At 42.0% G+C, this 18,234-nt stretch overlaps 1 protein-coding gene across 2 annotated transcripts in view; it reads right to left on the reverse strand.

The window, feature by feature from the left end:
* Nucleotides 1-13,724: 13,724 nt before the first annotated feature.
* The window catches only part of jag2b (jagged canonical Notch ligand 2b), a 44,317-nt gene continuing 39,807 nt past the window's right edge, over nucleotides 13,725-18,234 (reverse strand). For both annotated transcript variants that reach the window (XM_015350480.2, XM_015350481.2), the window contains 4 exons: nucleotides 17,906-18,157; nucleotides 17,667-17,798; nucleotides 16,324-16,483; nucleotides 13,725-15,829 (listed from right to left, as the gene is read on the reverse strand). In XM_015350480.2, the coding sequence (XP_015205966.2) occupies nucleotides 15,345-15,829; nucleotides 16,324-16,483; nucleotides 17,667-17,798; nucleotides 17,906-18,157 (1,029 nt within the window). In that variant the 3' untranslated portion in view covers nucleotides 13,725-15,344. The remainder of the gene's footprint in view (nucleotides 15,830-16,323; nucleotides 16,484-17,666; nucleotides 17,799-17,905; nucleotides 18,158-18,234) is intronic.

The following is an 18,234-nucleotide window of genomic DNA, read 5'->3' on the forward strand; positions in this document are numbered from 1 at the left end:
CTGGCAGAGCCTGTTATAAACCATAGACAGTCAAGGAAAAGCAAAGGATGTCAATGGCTCACTTCTGGCAAGACCACAGAAAAACCAAAAGAATGGTGTATTCACCTTACTTTCTACTAAGGATCACTTTTAATCATTAAAATTCAACCTTCTGCAGTAATTTTAAAGCAAGTTTGTACCTTGTACCACCTGTTCCTGTAAGTCTGATGCACTAGACACCAGGTGATAACCATATGGGGTCATGACCTTTTAAATCCAGCCACACGAACAGCAGCTCTGAGCCCTGCGGCGGAGTGGAATTATCCCTACCTGCTCTATAAACCAGCACCCAGGTGCAGCACATCTGTCCCCCAGCAGCCTATCGGCCTATTGTCAAGCAGCACTGGGTTACTAGGTAACTAAAGCATTTGTTTAAATATGTACAAGTGCGGGGTGCTAGCCAAACGCTCAGTTAAAATGTTTCATTTCGAGCAATAGCTTAATGGCTCGGTTCCTAAACAGATGGAAATACAAATCCTTGGATATCCCATGGTCTTGCTTTTCCCACATCCCAATTCCAAAATAAAAGTTCGGGAGCTAGAGCGCTCAATTTACTGCACGCTGCAGCGAGAAAAAGGATTCACTTCAACCTTCTCGCTCCCGAAAGATGCCTGAACGGAACAAACAGAAAACAAAAATATGGCAACTGCATTATTTTCATTTGCCTACACATTTAGCACTTCAAGACGAGGAGACTGAATGAATCGTGAACACGTTACAGAGTGAGCTCCACATGGACTGCTGCTTGTGAGACTCTTGCTTGAAGACCATCGCTCGTGGGGGGTTATCTGCTACTTCATCGTTCCTTCCATATATCATGTAAAAAAAATGATTCGCAGCAAATGAGGACTGAGAAAAGATAAGTGCTGCCGTTCTGTTTTCAGCATGGGAGGATGTTAAATCTTGAGAGGAAAGATCCAAGCGCACAGCAGGCCAGTACATCAGCTCAGAGGATTTGCACATCAGAGCAGATCTGTTCCTGCTACAAACAGTCTCTGACAAATAACATGAAGGGAAAAAAAAACGTGTTTTACAGAAGAAACAGTGGCTATAAAAACATGTCGCAGCCACAGCAAGACCTTTCCTTCACGTCAAGATTCAACAGGAAGTAATTCAACTTCAGTCAGCCTCCGATTTGCCTTGGCGAATGACGCAGTTTGGGGAAGAGCAAAGGTGAAAGGGCAAATCCACAAGCCCTGTGCGTGACCCAAGCGGTCAGTCACATGCCCCTTCGAGGCGAAGGCTGTGTTTGTTCAGGCCTCGCGGCAGCAGTCTGCCACTGACCGCACTGCAGCTGGTCTCCCGGTAAGCGGGGCCGGCTGTGTGTCTTTGAGTTCACACAAGCCGTTCTGCGTGCGTGAGCGTGCACCAGTGTGCCAAAGAAACCTGAGCCGGTCTCACTCAGTCATGTGACTGGTGTCACTTTCTACACTCGCCGTGCCACAACACTGTGCAGGCAGATTGGTTATCTTAAGGATAGAAAATACCCCTAAGATTTGGACTTTTACTTTCAAATTCGGTTTCTAAATTTTGGCCAATACAAAATAGTATTGCAGGACAACAAAAGTATGAAAAATAGAATAGAAAGAGCCATGACAAATCCCCTTTCCTCCTGGATAGAAAACGTTATGCTCATTACTAATTGAGAGCAAAGGCTGATGTTTTAGAGAGGCAGTTCACAGAACAGGCCTATTTGCAAACAAGGAGAGAATTTGAACTTCTCTGGATCTGAACCACAAAATTAAACATCAGGATAACTTCTCTAGATAGAACTCCTGCTGACACACACCATGTTTGAACATGTCTCAAATAAAACTAAGATAAAAACGTGCACAAGGCCAGCTATTGTCTTTTCTGAATTCATACACGCAGTTACAGGTCCACTGACAGTCTACCCATCCATTATCAGAGAGTAATTTATTCCCAATGAGGGTCACTACATTTCAAAGCCCGTTCCGGAATCACAGGGCATGAGGCGGGAATTCACTTTGGATGGGAGGCCAGGACATACTGTAGTAGGAAACCCACACTGGGAAAACACAGTGCCACTCACTCTGGTCCGCTTGCAATAACAAAAAAATAAAACTTTGATAGAATATCACAATTTCAAAAGAATGTGATCACATTTGACCTTATTGTTGTTTGTCCTGCCTTGACCGCCAATAGACAACAAAGGTCTTTGCCACACAGGAACAGACAGGGAAATAGGAAGGTTCTTGGGAAGCCTCCCAAGGAGGCACCAGTGAGACCCCATGATTCCCTGTACTGAGCCACGTAGGCAGAGCACAAGGAGATAGGAGGTCTTATCTCAAGAGCTTCATCGCCATTACGTCCTGACAGTTGAAGCACATGGAAGGGATAGACAGAAAGGGATCAATCCTGTTCTGCAGTCTCTCATAACAGTTTCTATTTATACTGCTCCTTTTTTTCCTCATCAACGTCACTCATCCGTTACCCCTTTCACTCAGAATCACGCTCACAGCGTTACTTGTCTGAAGAACCACAAACTCAGAAATGACACTTCCACCTTTCCAGGGTATTGTAAGGGTTCAATAACACGATATAATAACACTCAGTTGTAACCAGTTTATTGCCATGTATTCTAAGGAAATACGAGTGGTGTTGGTGGACCAGTAGGGGGCAGTAGAATCTAATCTAGAGTAGAATCTAATCTCTCTAGTACAGTGATAGACGACACTGTGTGTTAGGAGGTGCCATTCTTGAATTGAGTGAAGTTCCTGATGTAAGATTAGGGGTGTTAACCCCACTCCACTGGTTAAATTCCATTCTGGCTTGAATTGGTGAAGCGATTTCCTGACCTGATCGTGCTGAGTAGTTGGGGCTATGGAGTATAATCGGTGGTGGATGAAGTGGGTCCCTTCTTCCAGACGAAGAAGCATCAGGATGAAAAGTGCTATCCAAATGCAAGGAATTAGCATTCTCAGTTTGAAGAGTGGAATTCTCCTTGGCTTTCCTTTCACACATTTTAAATGTTTAAATATAATTTGTCTTAACATGTATGCTGAGGATTTACATGTCAAGGAAAACATGGCAGGTGGCCATTCAGTTTTCAAAGAAAGTCAGTGTACATTGTTTAACAAAGCATTTTGGCAGAAGCCTGTATTTTTTAACGTAGCTTCAGGGGAAAACACTTCACAGGGAACTGCACTTTAACTCGCAATCTGGCATTTCTGCAATTTCTTCCATTTCTAATTAATATTTGGAGGTAATTTTGTCCAGGAGGGGAATGCATTGCAAACTGCTGAAATTAATTGAAGCATCTGACATCCTCAGACTAACCTAACCTGAAACTGGAAAATAGAAAAATTTCCATCAGTGAAAGTCGCAATAAAACATTTCTCTTCCTTCCTCCCCAAGCATACAGTACGTGCAGGTGATTGGACAAAGCTTCAAATGTAACCTTCAAGACTCCCTGAGAACACACACTTTAGGAGCAAGAAATGTACATAAACAGCACTAAACTTTCAGTCATTGAACTTCAAACACGTAAAGAAAGGAATTTTTCCAATCTTCTAAAAATCCGATCAATTAACAAGAGCATTCTTTCAGTAACAGAAGGAATATGTATTTACAACATGAAGGTAACCCTTTATTTTTCTGACATTTTTTGTATAATGTGATTAAAGTTATGTTCATCTTTGTGAAAAGATCAAAAGCGTTCTGAACTTGTATTAAGAATATTTCAAAACATATTTCCTCAATATTGTATTCAATGCCTTTCTTACAATGATCTTTTTATGTAGTTAATGGTCCCTTCAGTGCTTAATGTGCTTTATAATGGTGGCTGCCACAATAGGTGTTTAACCCTGGAAGACACCTTCTATATAACCCTTGATAAATGTGTATTCTTTACATTGGTTTCCAGGGCAACAATGCTACAGAGGAGAGATGCTCAAAATCTCTAGTGGGATATATTTTTCTCTTTTCAATGAGGCCCTAGATCCAGGGTAGTGACATAATCTCCTAATGGAGAAGCTGCTAAATATAGTTCTTTTATTAATAGCACTATTCCATGCTGATTTATAGCAAAGGAAAGGGAACTTTCTGCATGTCACAGTTTCTTGAAAAAAATTCCATAAGGTCAAGATTCTGAACAAAAAAAATAAATGTCACCCAGCTTTAATAGAGCACAAACTGCTCTTGAACATGTTAAGGTTGTGCTCTTGTAATATTGTACATTTGGCAGTAATTGCTTGTAATTCACTGGAATCCATTATGAAAGCTGATGACATAGGTAAAGGATATCAACTGTGGCTCGGCTCTCCTGGTGACTCAGAAAAGGCTGGGAAATCCAGAGGGTGTTTTTCAAAAAGCTTCATTGTGAGTGAAACCCAAGTGAACTGCACAACCACCTCATCTACATGAAGTGCCTCTAAACGGAGTGCTCCACAAGAGGTAAAGTTTCTGTGTCGGCACATAGCATTGCAGTCAATACCCAAGTCTGTGCAAAGGCATATTCAATCACTGCCAGGTCTGAATGTCACGGCCTGCTTCTAAAATATTGAAACATGGGGACTCATTTTTTAGCACAATTGAATCGCACAAGCATGACATTAGATTAATTTAAAATGTGTCTTTTTTGTCCTGGTAACATCAGTGATGTACGACTGACCTATATAGCATGGTCTCTAAAGATTACAAGAGCTGTGTTTCCAGACAAAAGCATACAGTCACAGAAGCAAGCTCTGTTTTAAGTGCAGTAGGACCTGAGGAGGACCAGCAAAAGCACAATCTCTAGTACTGCCTATTCTGGTCCAGCAGTTATGCACAGCTTTCCTTTAGGCTCTAGGGGAAGACTCTAAAGCTGGGAGAGACTGGACCTACAGTACTCCTCCAAAAGGGCATTATGATCAACAGGCGGTGGCTTAGACCACTAGACTATCGAAGACTAGTTTCCCAGTCAACAAAACCAAAATATTTTGAAACATCTTATTGTGAATCTTATAATCTCTGCTGTACAAAACCAAAGTGTGTGCACACCTGCAGTGATCGGCAAATGAACATGCCAGGACATTCTACCAAGATGCAAACAAGTCAGCTTGTAATCCAAACCACTGCATTTTCCCAGCAACAGCTGAGCACACCTTTATGTGCAACTTAACACTAACTGGCGCACAGTCATTTTAGAGATTGAAATATTGCAAGAGAAAGAAATGTAAAACGTGCAAAAAACACCGTTTTTGGTACAGAGTTTTGAAATTTCCCCCAAAGAAGATGGCACCAAATTACCTAACAAGCTATTAATATGTAATCTATTGCTTGTGTCAGTTGGCTTGGATTCCAGACGTAAGCTTCTGGGTCCAAGCCACATTTAAATTCACAGCTGTTGCTATTTTTCTAAGGTTTAGTATTACCTTGTACTCCAGAATTAATCAAAACACCCACTGCCCACAAAGGGGCTGTTATTTTAGCGGACTCTTCAGTGAGCACAAAGGTGAGAGGACTGGAACTGGTCACTTTTCCTGTGGCCAGAACCAGCTTGTCCTCAAAGCCATGTTCTGTCTGCCCATTGTCTCAGCAGGTCAAAGGAGCGAGGGGTCTCTCTCTCTTGAAGCCTCACGGGTTTCATGAGGGTTTTTTTTCAATGTTCTACTGTACCACCGTTCAATAAAAAAGCACCGCTATGTAATTCCCCTTTTAAACAAAGACACGGGGTGTCAGTTTCACTGGAAATACATCTCCAAGAGCCAGGCAGAAGCCTTCTCCCTCCTGCTCAATACAAGTCCAAACAGCCTCAGAGTTAGACCCACGCCCGCAATCTGCAATGATCCACATTGTTCCTTAAAACATAACAGCCCTGAACCGACGAGCCAGGAGGGCAGCTGTGCTTTCTTAATACCAAAGAGGACAAAATAAAAAATGAACAGAAAACCTCTGCCAAAAATTTTGCAGGGACACACAAATGGGTTTCGCTTGGGTAGGTGTCCTTCAATTAGACTATAATTAATAAACCTATTTATGGGATGAAAAAACAACTCCATGGTAATAGACATTTCATCTGGAGTGCTCTGAATATTTTGATTTCATTAAGATGGTATAGTAAATGCATCTCTTCCCAATTAAATCTCCAGTCTTTGTTTCTCTCAATAATTACTGCTTTACAGATCAGGGACAGGTTTTAGATTTTACATTGTCACAATAATGGTTTTCTTGGCAAACTTTATTTTCATACATGTTCTGCACTTTTAGAGGTCAGTATTGAAAGTCGCTACTCAGCATTTATGGCTTCACTATGAGCAGGTTGGACTATCAGTGAAAGTTTTACAGTTAAAAACATTAACAAGAGTTTTACAGCTTCTTTTGATGGATTTACAAATGTACAGCCTACCACTCTGCAAACAGACAAAACCCAGTATTCTTGTAAAAGCAATGTTGTGAAAACACAAAGCATAGAAGGAAACATAAAGTAAAGAAAACAGTAACTGCTCTTTTGCTTTAAATATATACTGTATATTAAAAATATCAAAATCAATATAATAAATGTGTCTCACCTGTAGGATTACAGACAGCCATGGCAGGGCACTTGAATTTTCTTTTGCTGACAAATGAGATTTTGACATCTTAATAAAAATCAAACCAATTGAATGTTTCCAACAATATTCATTAAAACTTCTTCACTTAAAATATCTGCACTTTTCAGTACAAGCCAGTGACTTTTATGCTACCTGGGTTAATGTCATCCCTTGATACCTTCCAGGTCAAATTAAGACCTTTGCTGTCTTGCCCGCTATTGGCTGATGACCATGTCAGTCATCTTTAGAGCTTGCTTATTTGTTTAAAAAAAAAACTCCTAACCTCTTCCAACCCCTTTTACATCAGAGTTTCTGTCCATTAAGCTGATCACACTCCATGGCTGACTTTGGATTGCCAGCTTTGTGTTTATAAAAATAAAGCTTTAACTCACCTGTATCACACAGAGACTCCCACCCCTGCCTGTCAAACAGTACAGTATCAATTAAAAGGAATTAATAATGATACTGTGGCACTGACTCAAAAGAAAAGCCAGAACTTAAATATAAGGTCCTAAGCCTGAATGCTGAACTGAGAATTGTCAGAATAAATGGCTGTCTTGTGATTCTCACCAGTGCAAAATCTGCAAGCTACTCTCTATGAATATATACAGTATTTCTTGCCTATAATGTGTAAACAAATTCTTGTGCAAGCAGAAATAAGTGTTTTCTATCCTCCTAACAACCACTGAAATAGCACCAGATTGCGTGTAATCGCTTTTCCACACTTTCAGAAGCACATCTGCAATATGCTCTCTTGTATTGTCTTAAGAGACAATTCAAACAGGAAGCCGTGGTGACTCAATGACTGATTATTTGGCAACTCTGAAGAATTTATTGTCCAGTAAAAGAAAAAAAAAGACAAAATGAAGAGCAAGATAAAAATATTGCAATGCACTGTGAATATTTCAACGAAATAATTTACATTGTTTCAAGGTGACACCTGCTCCTATAAAGAAGAATGTTAAGTATATCTGGCAGAGCACATACATCACTATGCAGGGTTGAGATCAGGCCAAAGGGGACCATTAGTCTATGTCAAGTGCTGATGACTAGGAGCATCCCCAGGTAATAAAGCTTAGAGGCAGCCAGGCTGTAATATCATTTTATATTTGTACTGTCTTGTTCAGAGCTCCTTTCCTATGGCAATGACTACAGCACTCACACCACCCTCGTTCAGATACTTTAATCCTCACAGTGCCTTTGTTCTGGCCTGAGAGGCACTTTTCTTAGCCTTAATAAGAAGAAAAATGGCAGAAAATTCAGAGAGAGAAAACCTGCATTTATTAACAGACTGACTAGCTCAGTTCAAACCCTTGGCGCAAGTTGCTTTTCTTGTGGAAAAATACCAGAAACAGTGTGCTTAGTGTCACTTTTTTCTTCTTTCACAAAGTCTGGGTGTCAAGGCTGCAAAACATTGTCTGAGACATTCCAGTTTGTTGGCCAGTGCTTATCCTCATACTGTAAAGCTGGTTTGTCATATACATAAATGGCACAATGTTATGACTGTGTAAAACGTTGATTTTAATCACACATTACAGAGGTTTTATATGAAAAAAATTCCCTTACATAACTCATGTGCTCTTTATGATTACCTTTTCAGTGAATTAGTCATTGCACACAAAGGCATGCACAACACTATTATATATTAATAGTGCAAATCTTTATAACGTGTTTGTGCTCTGCTGTGGTGGCCATTATATAGGCCATGATGGTGCACCCTGCTTTGCACAATGGTAAGATAGGCTTGTAAATGTAAGAATTGTGTTACAGTTGGCTCATTCAGTGTCTGAAGTTTGGATCGCAGGATTGGATCTCCTTTCATGTACTCCAGTATAATGGTAATCCATAAGAACCTTTGAATAGAAACAGTAACATACTTACATCACACCATGTTTCTATTCTGACTGCAGTTACCATTAATCAATGAACTATAAAGGTTTGTGACACAGCAGTTGTGACATTACATTGACAATTGCAATGCTTTCTGGGCATGCTTTGTAAGACATTTTGTTAGATTGTCTGAGAATCAAAGACACTCAGTTGATGTTTCTATTTCTAGGTGTCGTTTGGGTAAAATCTGACCCCATTTGTGATAGCTAAGGACAAAATGGCCAAATCTGCATTTCTCTTCAGGCAGCCACCCAGATATAAGATGTAGATAAACTACTGTGTTTATGTTTGTCTCAACTCCTGTAACATGACCAAAGTTTTCTATTTCCAGTATGTTTAAAGAGCTGGGAAACCACAGGTCTCTGCCTGATATACAGTATATATATTGCAGGAAAAAAGAAACACAACGCCTCCACTTCCACACACTGGCCCTCCCGTCTGCGTGGAACAGGCTGAAGAGTGACTCATCTGTGAAGAGGACCTGATGCCACTGCTGACGAGTCCATCACAGCCTCTGTCTGGCCCAAGCCCGTTGGGTGTGACACTAGGAGGTGTGAGCAGAGGGCCTCTGACAGGTCACCTTGCTCTGAGGCCAGCAGCACGGAGCCTCACTGTTCTGTAATCGATGCGGGCATTGTGTCTGCCGGCAGTTTCAGCGGCAGGACGGGTGGCAGATCTGAAACAGTCTCTCAGATGGATCAGTCTGATGTGTCGGTCCTGCTGTTGTGTGGTCACTCGAGGGCAACCGGATCTTGGATGGGTCATCTGTCCTGCCGGTCTGCTGAAAAATTCTCTGCAGTCGGGACGCAGTGGAGTGTCTGGCAACGCTGGCACATGACATGCCTACCTGCAGCATGCCAATGGTCTTCCTCGCTTCTGGTGACATTCGAGGCATTATGGAAGGCACAGAAAAGCGACTAAGTGTGGCCTTTTTCTTGCAGTGACCTAAGCTTTGAATTTAGGCCTTTTTTAAAAGTGACCTGATCAGGCATTGTTCCACTTGGACCTTGTTGGGTAAAAGTGCACCTAACGAGCTTTTGTGTGATTGGCGAGTTGCAGTGCCTCACTGCACAGGCTGTATGGCTGGTCAGGGGGCTTAAAACATTATCTTGACAACTTTTTGTGAAACTACATTAGCAATAACCACAGAATTCTCAGTCTAGAAAATGTTGCTTTTCTTTTTTCCATCAGTATATATTATATTGAGATCAACAAATATATTGCCATATCTTTAATTCCTTCATTTTATACTCTAGAATGCTCTTGCTTCTGACACTGCTTTTGCAAACCACATACTGTATACAGTGTGTGGGTTTACAATACTGTATGTACAGTATGGTTTATATTATTTATTGTGTAGTACAGAAAGTTCAATCAATTAGGCCAGCCACTCCTAGGAAGCTATATACTAATATTCACATTCTCCAGTGGTACATCTATGAAGGGTAACCACAGTACTTTGGTAACATATATGTGCACAGCTATTCACCTTGATCTTGAGCCAAAGGAAAAACTACATCTGTCATGTTCAAAGATGTCACCAGAAAGTGGAGAGCGAGACACTTTAATGAAGTGGAAAATGAACCTGTCTCTATGGTGACATCTCCATTAAAGAGGAAGGAGAATAAAAGCTGTGTTATGGTTGGTTTGTGTGCACCTGGTCAGCTAAAGACAACACAATCCATGTAGTGTTTACCATATACTTACATCTGTGTAATTTCATCGGTCATGTTGATGGTAACTTTACTGGGGACCTGTATTTACCTTGGTATTTGTGGTTTTTTTTAGCCCATACTGCTCAGGTGACATGAAAACCCAGAGCCCAAGGGCATCGACACGCAACACAGACCGATCTCTGCAGCACTGACAGACATCACTGCCGTCCTCACCTTTGTTATTCACTCAGGCGTTCATGATTTTCTACACTTTATTCCCAAGCATTAAATTACTGTGAATTTTCTGGAAGTAACTGCAAAAGTTTAAAGGCGACAATCTAGCAAGAGCTAATAGAGAACTGAGGTGTGGGATAGTCCCTGACAGTTCATAAAATACCCTTCTTCCAGCAGCACAGTTTTACTTTTCCTGCCCCAGTCAAAATGCACTGAAAATCCCCTGCACTAGCACAAGCATATCTAGCTGGCTGATGGGCGGTGAGGAATACAAACAACACATAAGGCTGACGTGTGGAAGGAATGACAAACCACAAAATAGAAGCTGATTTGTTCACAATGTGTCAGAGCTCCTCTCAGCAGAGATCAAGGGTTAAAGGCCTTTCTCCAGGTTGTTATGGAGGTTGATGCAGCCACCTCAATAGGAACGAATGGTTGTTTGCCACTTGCTATGCTCATGCTAGTGCTTGAGCACTCTCTCCAATGTCAAAGAATGCCTGAACAGTTCTTCCAGTGGTTTGGGAGTTCAGAATCACGAATTATTCTTTGCTATAAACCGACCTGGCTCGGAACAGCCGTCGTCACTTCTCACTTCGCAGGGAGATTCCTCCAAACCCCCCCCACCAGGTTCAAGCCATTCGGGTTTGAACACATCACAGGCTGTACAACACCGTACACCAGTCTCGGTGCTGGCTGGAGGAGAGGTCCCTCACTGACTGCAGCGCAAGCCTAGGAGACGGAAGGAGTTTCTGTTGTAGAGAGTCGATTTCAATGTGTCCAAGGTTGGATAATCTCAATCTTTCCCTTAAGGAAGGTGCCAGTCGCATGAACCAGATACCTCAGACACCTGGATCACAGAGCTCCACCAAGCACCCAAGTGAGCCCCTTTACTGGGGGAGCTACTAGGGGACCCCAGGCAACCGTGGCTAGATTTATAATGACCCATGTCTCTCCAACTCCCATTCAATACAGCTCTGACTTTGCTTTCTTTACTTCTGGATCCCTTCAGCTACAGCTGAACCAGGCCCACGGCCTTCAGCAGCACTGCGGGCTCAGAAGAGCACAGCCACTAACAAGTACCCGAGATAACAACGTGCACGAAGGCATTCGATGAGATGCGAGAGTAATACAAACTGACTGGAATAAAGAATTCAACAAACTCATTGGAATTTGTGCAGGAATATACTGTAATTCCCAGATCGCCTATTATCACAGTAATCAGAAGAAACAGTGTTTGTACAAGGCTTTGAATTGAAGCCATTAGTTCCTACCATCCCACTAGACTTCTCCCATTAACCATTTTCAACACCTTTTACATACCTGTATTTTCACCTCAATGTAATTAGGAACACTGGACAAATTATGAACTGGAGATCCTGATCGCTATGAAAATATCTGTGGTTAGGCATATGAGATACAGATTGTTACCTGTGGGAATCAGACCCTTGACTGCTCCAAATCTGATTAGCCTGTTGAAGGTTTTAAGATGGCAAAAGCTGACCATTTGAACAGAACATATGGGATATGGGATGCAAAGAAAAGTACATTTCACTTCCCAGGACTTCAGGTGAGTTAGTCTACAGCAATAAATCTCCAGTTTGTGTGCCGTTTAAACTCATAAGGGTCTGAGCTGTGCTACTCATGGCCATGTGCACTCCAGGGTCCAGTTGGTAATGCTTTATGGGATAAAATCCTTGTGCCGATATTTCACCTCCAAAGAACAACAACCACAAAAACTCTGGATATGGTCCAGCTCATGATAGGGACAGTGAAGTTATGATGACATCTGTGCAGGGGCCGGTAGGTCAGTGGGCTCAGAGTCCCTAAAGATTCTTGTTTTGAGATCTGCCCAAGAATCAAAGTGGCGATATCTCTTCATCTCTGCAGCAGGAACTGAAGACCATTTTATTATCTAACGCCATGCTGGATCTTATCTTGCCAAAACAAAATTTTTCACTTTCAAAAGCAAATCAATCATGTCTAATTAAGCAATTCTAATAACAATGTGAAAAGGAAAGCACAAGATATGGCACTTGCATTACTGATAGACATGTTCAGTTCTGTATGTTTTCCGTGCTAGTTAAAACGGATACAATACTGTTGAGGCTTGCATTGCAAAACAGAATTAAAAGCCACGAGGAACTGCATGGCATGGGAATGAGATACGCCAAAACAAACTTCAGTCTATGCCACAGGTACTACTAACTTTCCAGTATATTCACATACACACACGTATAGCAGACATACATCAAACTAGAGTATTGATGGTCATGTGTCTTGGCAGCAATTGTTAAAACCCCAAATCATCCATTTAATCAGAGAAGTAGTATTTGTCTCCCTCCAAAAAGTTATGTCACCTAAGCAGGGATTCTCCTTTCTCTCCTTATAGTTTTTAGCCGTTTGGGCCCTTAAGTGGGATCCTTAACCGCTGCTTTCTCTATGCCCTCCGTCTGAATCCGGTTCTTCAGGCTAGTGATGTGGACTCCCTCTGCCCAATGTTTTCAACACTGTCTTTGCCCCGACAAAGTCGGGCTGTTCACTGCAGACTGACATGAATTTCCTTTTTCTGTAGATGGGGCAAGTAAGGAGTGTGTTATGGAGCTGAATTTGATTATTTTAATCATGACTATTCGAATAGCATATGTACGGAGGATGCATATGAAACCAGTGCATTACTCAGTGACCCGATACTGAAAAATATCCTGCACTCCTCAGCAAATTGCACCCATTAAGCTCGTCGTACCCAGGGGAGACTGGGAATCATGTGGCATACAGGAACAAACACTCTCATTAAATATTCATAGCGGATGAAGCCAGGAGATGGGAATTACTTTATTGGGCGACCTGCAGTCAGACCAGAATGAGAGACTTGAATTCATTGGCTGGTTAAAATAAAACTGATCTGGTTTTTATTGATCTAGTCTCACGGTTTCATTCAGCCAATCGGCCTCGGTCAGGAAGCAGCACAACTGAATTATCGTCTCTCCTCAAGCTGTTACTTCACCAACTCGCTTCTCGTGTTGTAACCGGAAACCGAAGAAGGCTTCACAGAATATTTCTCATGCAGTGGAATATGGGGACTGTAAAACAAAAGCTAGATATTGTTTTGCCTGAAAAACACAGGTCGTGTGAATTTATTGTGCACCATGCATTTAAAAAGTGAATGATCATTACTGGTTTGACAAACGTAGAGCAGAAAGACTTGGTTTGTGCAATGAAACTTCAAGGTGGCGTTTTGACTGAGCTTTGCAATAGGGTAAGGGAGGATGGGAAGACTCCTGCCAGGTTAGAGGCCTATGGGAAAACCTGTTTCCAACTCCTGCCAAGGGAACTTAATGCCACAGAAAAGGTGTGAAAAACAGTTATAAAATGCTTTAATAAATAGTTTGATTTATTTCTAAGACAATGTCAAACAAAATTCCACTAACGAACCAATGACTCTGCAAAGCAACTGCTCTTTTGTACAAAATAATTACAACTCTTAACATTCACTTGGGTTTCTTCTTTTACAAATGTCTCAGTTAACCAGCTTGAATGGTGGGTAGTGTCTTTATTTTTTTTTTCTCCTTTTATCTCATCCCAAATATCGAAACAGGATGCTTGTTCTAAATGAGTGATATTAAAGCTTTTTGTTTAAAAAAAGAAACAATAAAAAACATTCACTACCACTTATGAGGTAATTCATTTCGTTTCAATTCGGTAGACAATTTCCATCCTGCTGCAGTACAGAAACAGCACTAACAAATGCTTAACAAAAAAATTGTTCCCTTCATTAGGCCTATCAGTGATCAGTTGCACAAATACATAGTATTACATGTGTGACATAGCAGTATTCACAAAGTAAAGTCAGTGGATGCAATGTCCCACACTTTTGAAGATTTGTAAGGAACTTATACACATTTCTCTAAAAACTGAAGCAGCAAAATGAGCCCAAAACAGGTAACCCATCAGAAAAGCAAACATATTGGTGTACATTACACAATCATTTAACTTATTTTAACAGAACAATGATCAATGCTTATATTAATGTTCTTACGGTAATGCGGGATGCTGTAAAGTTACACTTTTAACAGTTATAAAACCTGCCTTTGTCAACTGACATAAATAAAAGGAATGGCATTATAAAAAAAAATAAAAAAATGACTTTATGACTTGTCTTAAGTTACTAAATTCAAATATACACAGCGATTCCTTTAATATATACATATATACACATCTTGTTTTTTTGATCAAATACCTTTCAAAGTTACAAACAGCAGAGTTCTGAAGAACAGATCTTCCCTTTGAATGTTAATCGTAGGGCCTACTTTGACAGTCACTAGGCGAGGAAAAAGAAATGGAAAAAAAAGGTTCATCTCAAGGCACTTGCTACAAACACAAATACTGCAATCCTCATCTTAAGGAGACAATAGGGAAAAACAAAAATCGGAAAGAAAAAGGCCACTTTTCACGCACGGCTGCAAAAGCGCCCCACATGTTCTAAGGCAAATTCGGGTGAAAAAAGACCGACAGTAGCAACAAGTGTAACAAGTGCAGAGAGCTGCCGTTCAGTTGTTTCCTCCAGGTCTGCGCAGACCAGCGTCACACAAGCAAGGCCTCAACCTCCCCCTCAGGCAGGAGGCGGCTCTGTGCTTCTAGAAGAACTAGGACGAGTACAAACCAAAACTAAAAAGTAACATTCTGTAAACAAAACAAAAAAATACAAGTCCTCTTTATACAATTTCTGAACAGTACGTCGCACATGTAGGCCTCGTTCCGCCTCTGGTACAAATAATACAATTCGCTGTACATAAAAAAAAAGCATGAATATCAAAAGATTTTTCTCTGTGTCCGCACAGAGCCACAAATAATTTACAGATGGAGGGGAAAAAAAACAACAATACAAAAAAAAACGGGTTGGTTCAGATGTTCTTGAACGTCCAAGACGACGTGCATCACTTCCTTGTGCATGAGATTGAGCAGGCACGGAGGACGCTCCCCTGTTGGACTTTGTTCATACGCAATTGTCTTTGACTTGTTCGCTGACTGCAGTGTTAGTGTTTTTACACCTGTTGTCCTTGGGGTGGTAGGAGGTCCGGTGCGGCGCTTTCGCCGGCACGCTGCAGGTTGTGCAGATGATGCCCCCTTTTCCCTGCACTCCAGTCTTTGCGAATTTGTGTGAGGGACACTTCTCCACCTCCAAGCCCTCCCTCTCCAGCTCCATCTCCTCCTCCTCTTCCTCCTCCCCCCCATCGCAAGTCCTGTTGGGGGGGGACATGAGTTTCTTGCATTCGTACTGAATGTCTCTGTTGCTGCATGGCTTGACTATGGGGTTGCGGATGGGGTTCAGAGGCTCCCACTGATTGTTCACGCTGTCGTCTGCCGACATGTGGCATCTTTCCCTCTCTTTTCTCCTCTTCCTCATCCACCAGACGCAGATGACGAAGCAGATGATCCAGAGAATGACGAACAACGGGAGCAGCACATATAGCAGGTAAACTGGAAAGATACACCAACAATGCATGTTGGGAGAGGGTCAGTCAGGTGAAGAGGAGAACTAAGTGGCTTTCTCTGTCTAGACCAGGGGATGACAATCCTACTCCTGCAGGGCTGGGGTGTCTGCATGTTTTCTAGGTCTCTTAAGAGAACCAGCAGCTGAAGAACTGGAAGGAGCTGTTAAAATTATTCAATTGGTCATTGGCCAAATGAGCCGATTGGGCTTAAGAGAAAACCTACAGACACCAGACCCAGGAGATGGCCTTGTAAGAGAGGATACATTCTTTTATTATGAAATACAACCTGTCCCTGTTGCATTCTTGCATGATAAAACTGAACCTTGCTCCATGATAAATGTTTTTGCAGCGTGACAACATAAAACAAGACCCAGAAAGAAACTGGAGGACGTCATAAACCCTAGTTCAACAACTCATCACTCTTTTTGTAGGAGAACATAGGTGATCGCAAAAAGGATTTCTCTTAACATGAGCACTCACCTTGACCAACGCCTCCTGGTTCGGGCTCAGGTTGCGCTTTGACGTTTACAATGGCCGAAAAGACCGTGCTGTTGTCAGCACGCTTTTTGTCTAGCGCTTTGCTGATCGTGCTGGCTGCTTCCTTGATGCGACTGTGATCCGGCTCGTCCCGCTCAAAGGACTGAAACGCAGCAGAGGGAGAAGAAGAGAGAGTGAGTGGGCTGATCTCTCCCTCATTTAGGCGGCTCAACAGGAACAAGCCATTATACCTAGGACTTGCTAAAAGGCTTAATTTGTGAGTTATACCTTGGGAAGAAAGTCAGAGTGTGTCTAGGTCTTAACCTCCAATGTATGATGAGGTCAAAGATTATCGAAAGTCACAGTTTTAACACTCTCGGCCCCAAAGGCATGGCTTTCACAGCCCTGTCAACTTGAAACACACCATGACCCCACCCCTAACCAAGCCCTCACCCCATGAGCTCTTCACTCAATCACCTGACAAATCTCTGTCCCCAGGTACAGCTCAAAATGACATGTTTCAACAGACTTAAGAAAGGCAGAGCTCTTCCCTTTCACAAGCTGTTTTCCTGTAGTTTTCTTTGTGTAGCCATTGTGGCTTCCTGCAATACTAGGTCAGCATATCACACAAGTATTTATTAGGAGCTCAAAATGGAGACTGCGCCTAGTCTAAATGAAGATCCTAACTAAAGAGGACAAAAAGGTTTAGTGTTACATCTGAAAGAGGCATACAGAGGTCGCTCATTATCATTAATCATGGTACTACAGCATATTACACTAATTAGTACCACTCTTCTTCAGACGCAATGCATGGTGTTCACATAAGTCATTTAATTTGCACTTGCTCAAGATTCTGTAATCACACTTGTCAAAAAAGAACAATCTTTTTATTATTAGTCCTCAGGAACAAAATGGCTCCGAGATCTTCAGGAACACAGCAATTCAGTAGCGATGTATTTTAAAAAATATTTGCAAGCTTACAGACATTTATATTGCATAAGTTTGATCATTGCCAACCGCCAATGCCAATTTTAATCCCAGATGACAAAGGAGGAGTAATAGATCAACACTGAAACTAAAAGGATATTAAGCCATTCTAGTGACTAAGGGTTGTTTGAGCACGGAAGATGGGCTCCTCTTCCTTGAACCTCTCTTACAGTGTGTACTTATGATGGAGGAAAAAATCATTTTTTAAAAGCTCAAAACACAACTTAATTGTTCTTAAACAATTTTCTTTAAACAAATGCACGTGCTGTTTAACTTCTGAAAAGACACAGCGGAAGTGGGTTTTAAAGCTGTGGGACACAGGGCAGGAGGAGGAGATTCAGCGGTCAGGAAGGACTTACTATGGCCACCTCCACAGCATCCTCTTGGGAATAGGAGACGTCACACAGCACTTGCAGAGTCCTCTCCTTGGCCACGGTCCGCGCTGCTGGCAGGTACCGCAATTCTTTACAGATGTTTTCCACGGTGGTGCCCTGCGATACAGGAGACGAATGAGCATGGGGCAGCTTTCAAGATAAAATGGGACATTCCAAATTTTTATTTCCTCTCCAAAGCAATCATGCCACATGAGTGAACTTACCATTGGCACTTTGTCTTTGTTAAATATCAAGGTGATTATTGCACAGCTGTTGTCCATGTAGTCACTGTTGGGCTTGCACTTGGTGTTTGCAGGGGGAGAGGGGTTCGGCGATGAGCAGATGCCCCACTGGTCACAGGGGGGAGAAAAGCAGGTCAGGTAGTTGTGCTTCTGGCAGTCCTGGTCTTTGGGGCAGTAGTGGCCATCCTGTCCTGGCACCCTGTGCAGAAGACATGGCTTGTGTCCACACAGCACCTGCAACACAGACAGCCAGGAGAGTCAACACTTGCTCTGGGTTGACTTGACTGGAACGAGAGGTCTTCCTGCTCAGC

The sequence above is a fragment of the Lepisosteus oculatus genome, chromosome 8, assembly GCF_040954835.1.
Source record: "Lepisosteus oculatus isolate fLepOcu1 chromosome 8, fLepOcu1.hap2, whole genome shotgun sequence".
NCBI classification, from domain to species: Eukaryota; Metazoa; Chordata; class Actinopteri; order Semionotiformes; family Lepisosteidae; genus Lepisosteus; species Lepisosteus oculatus.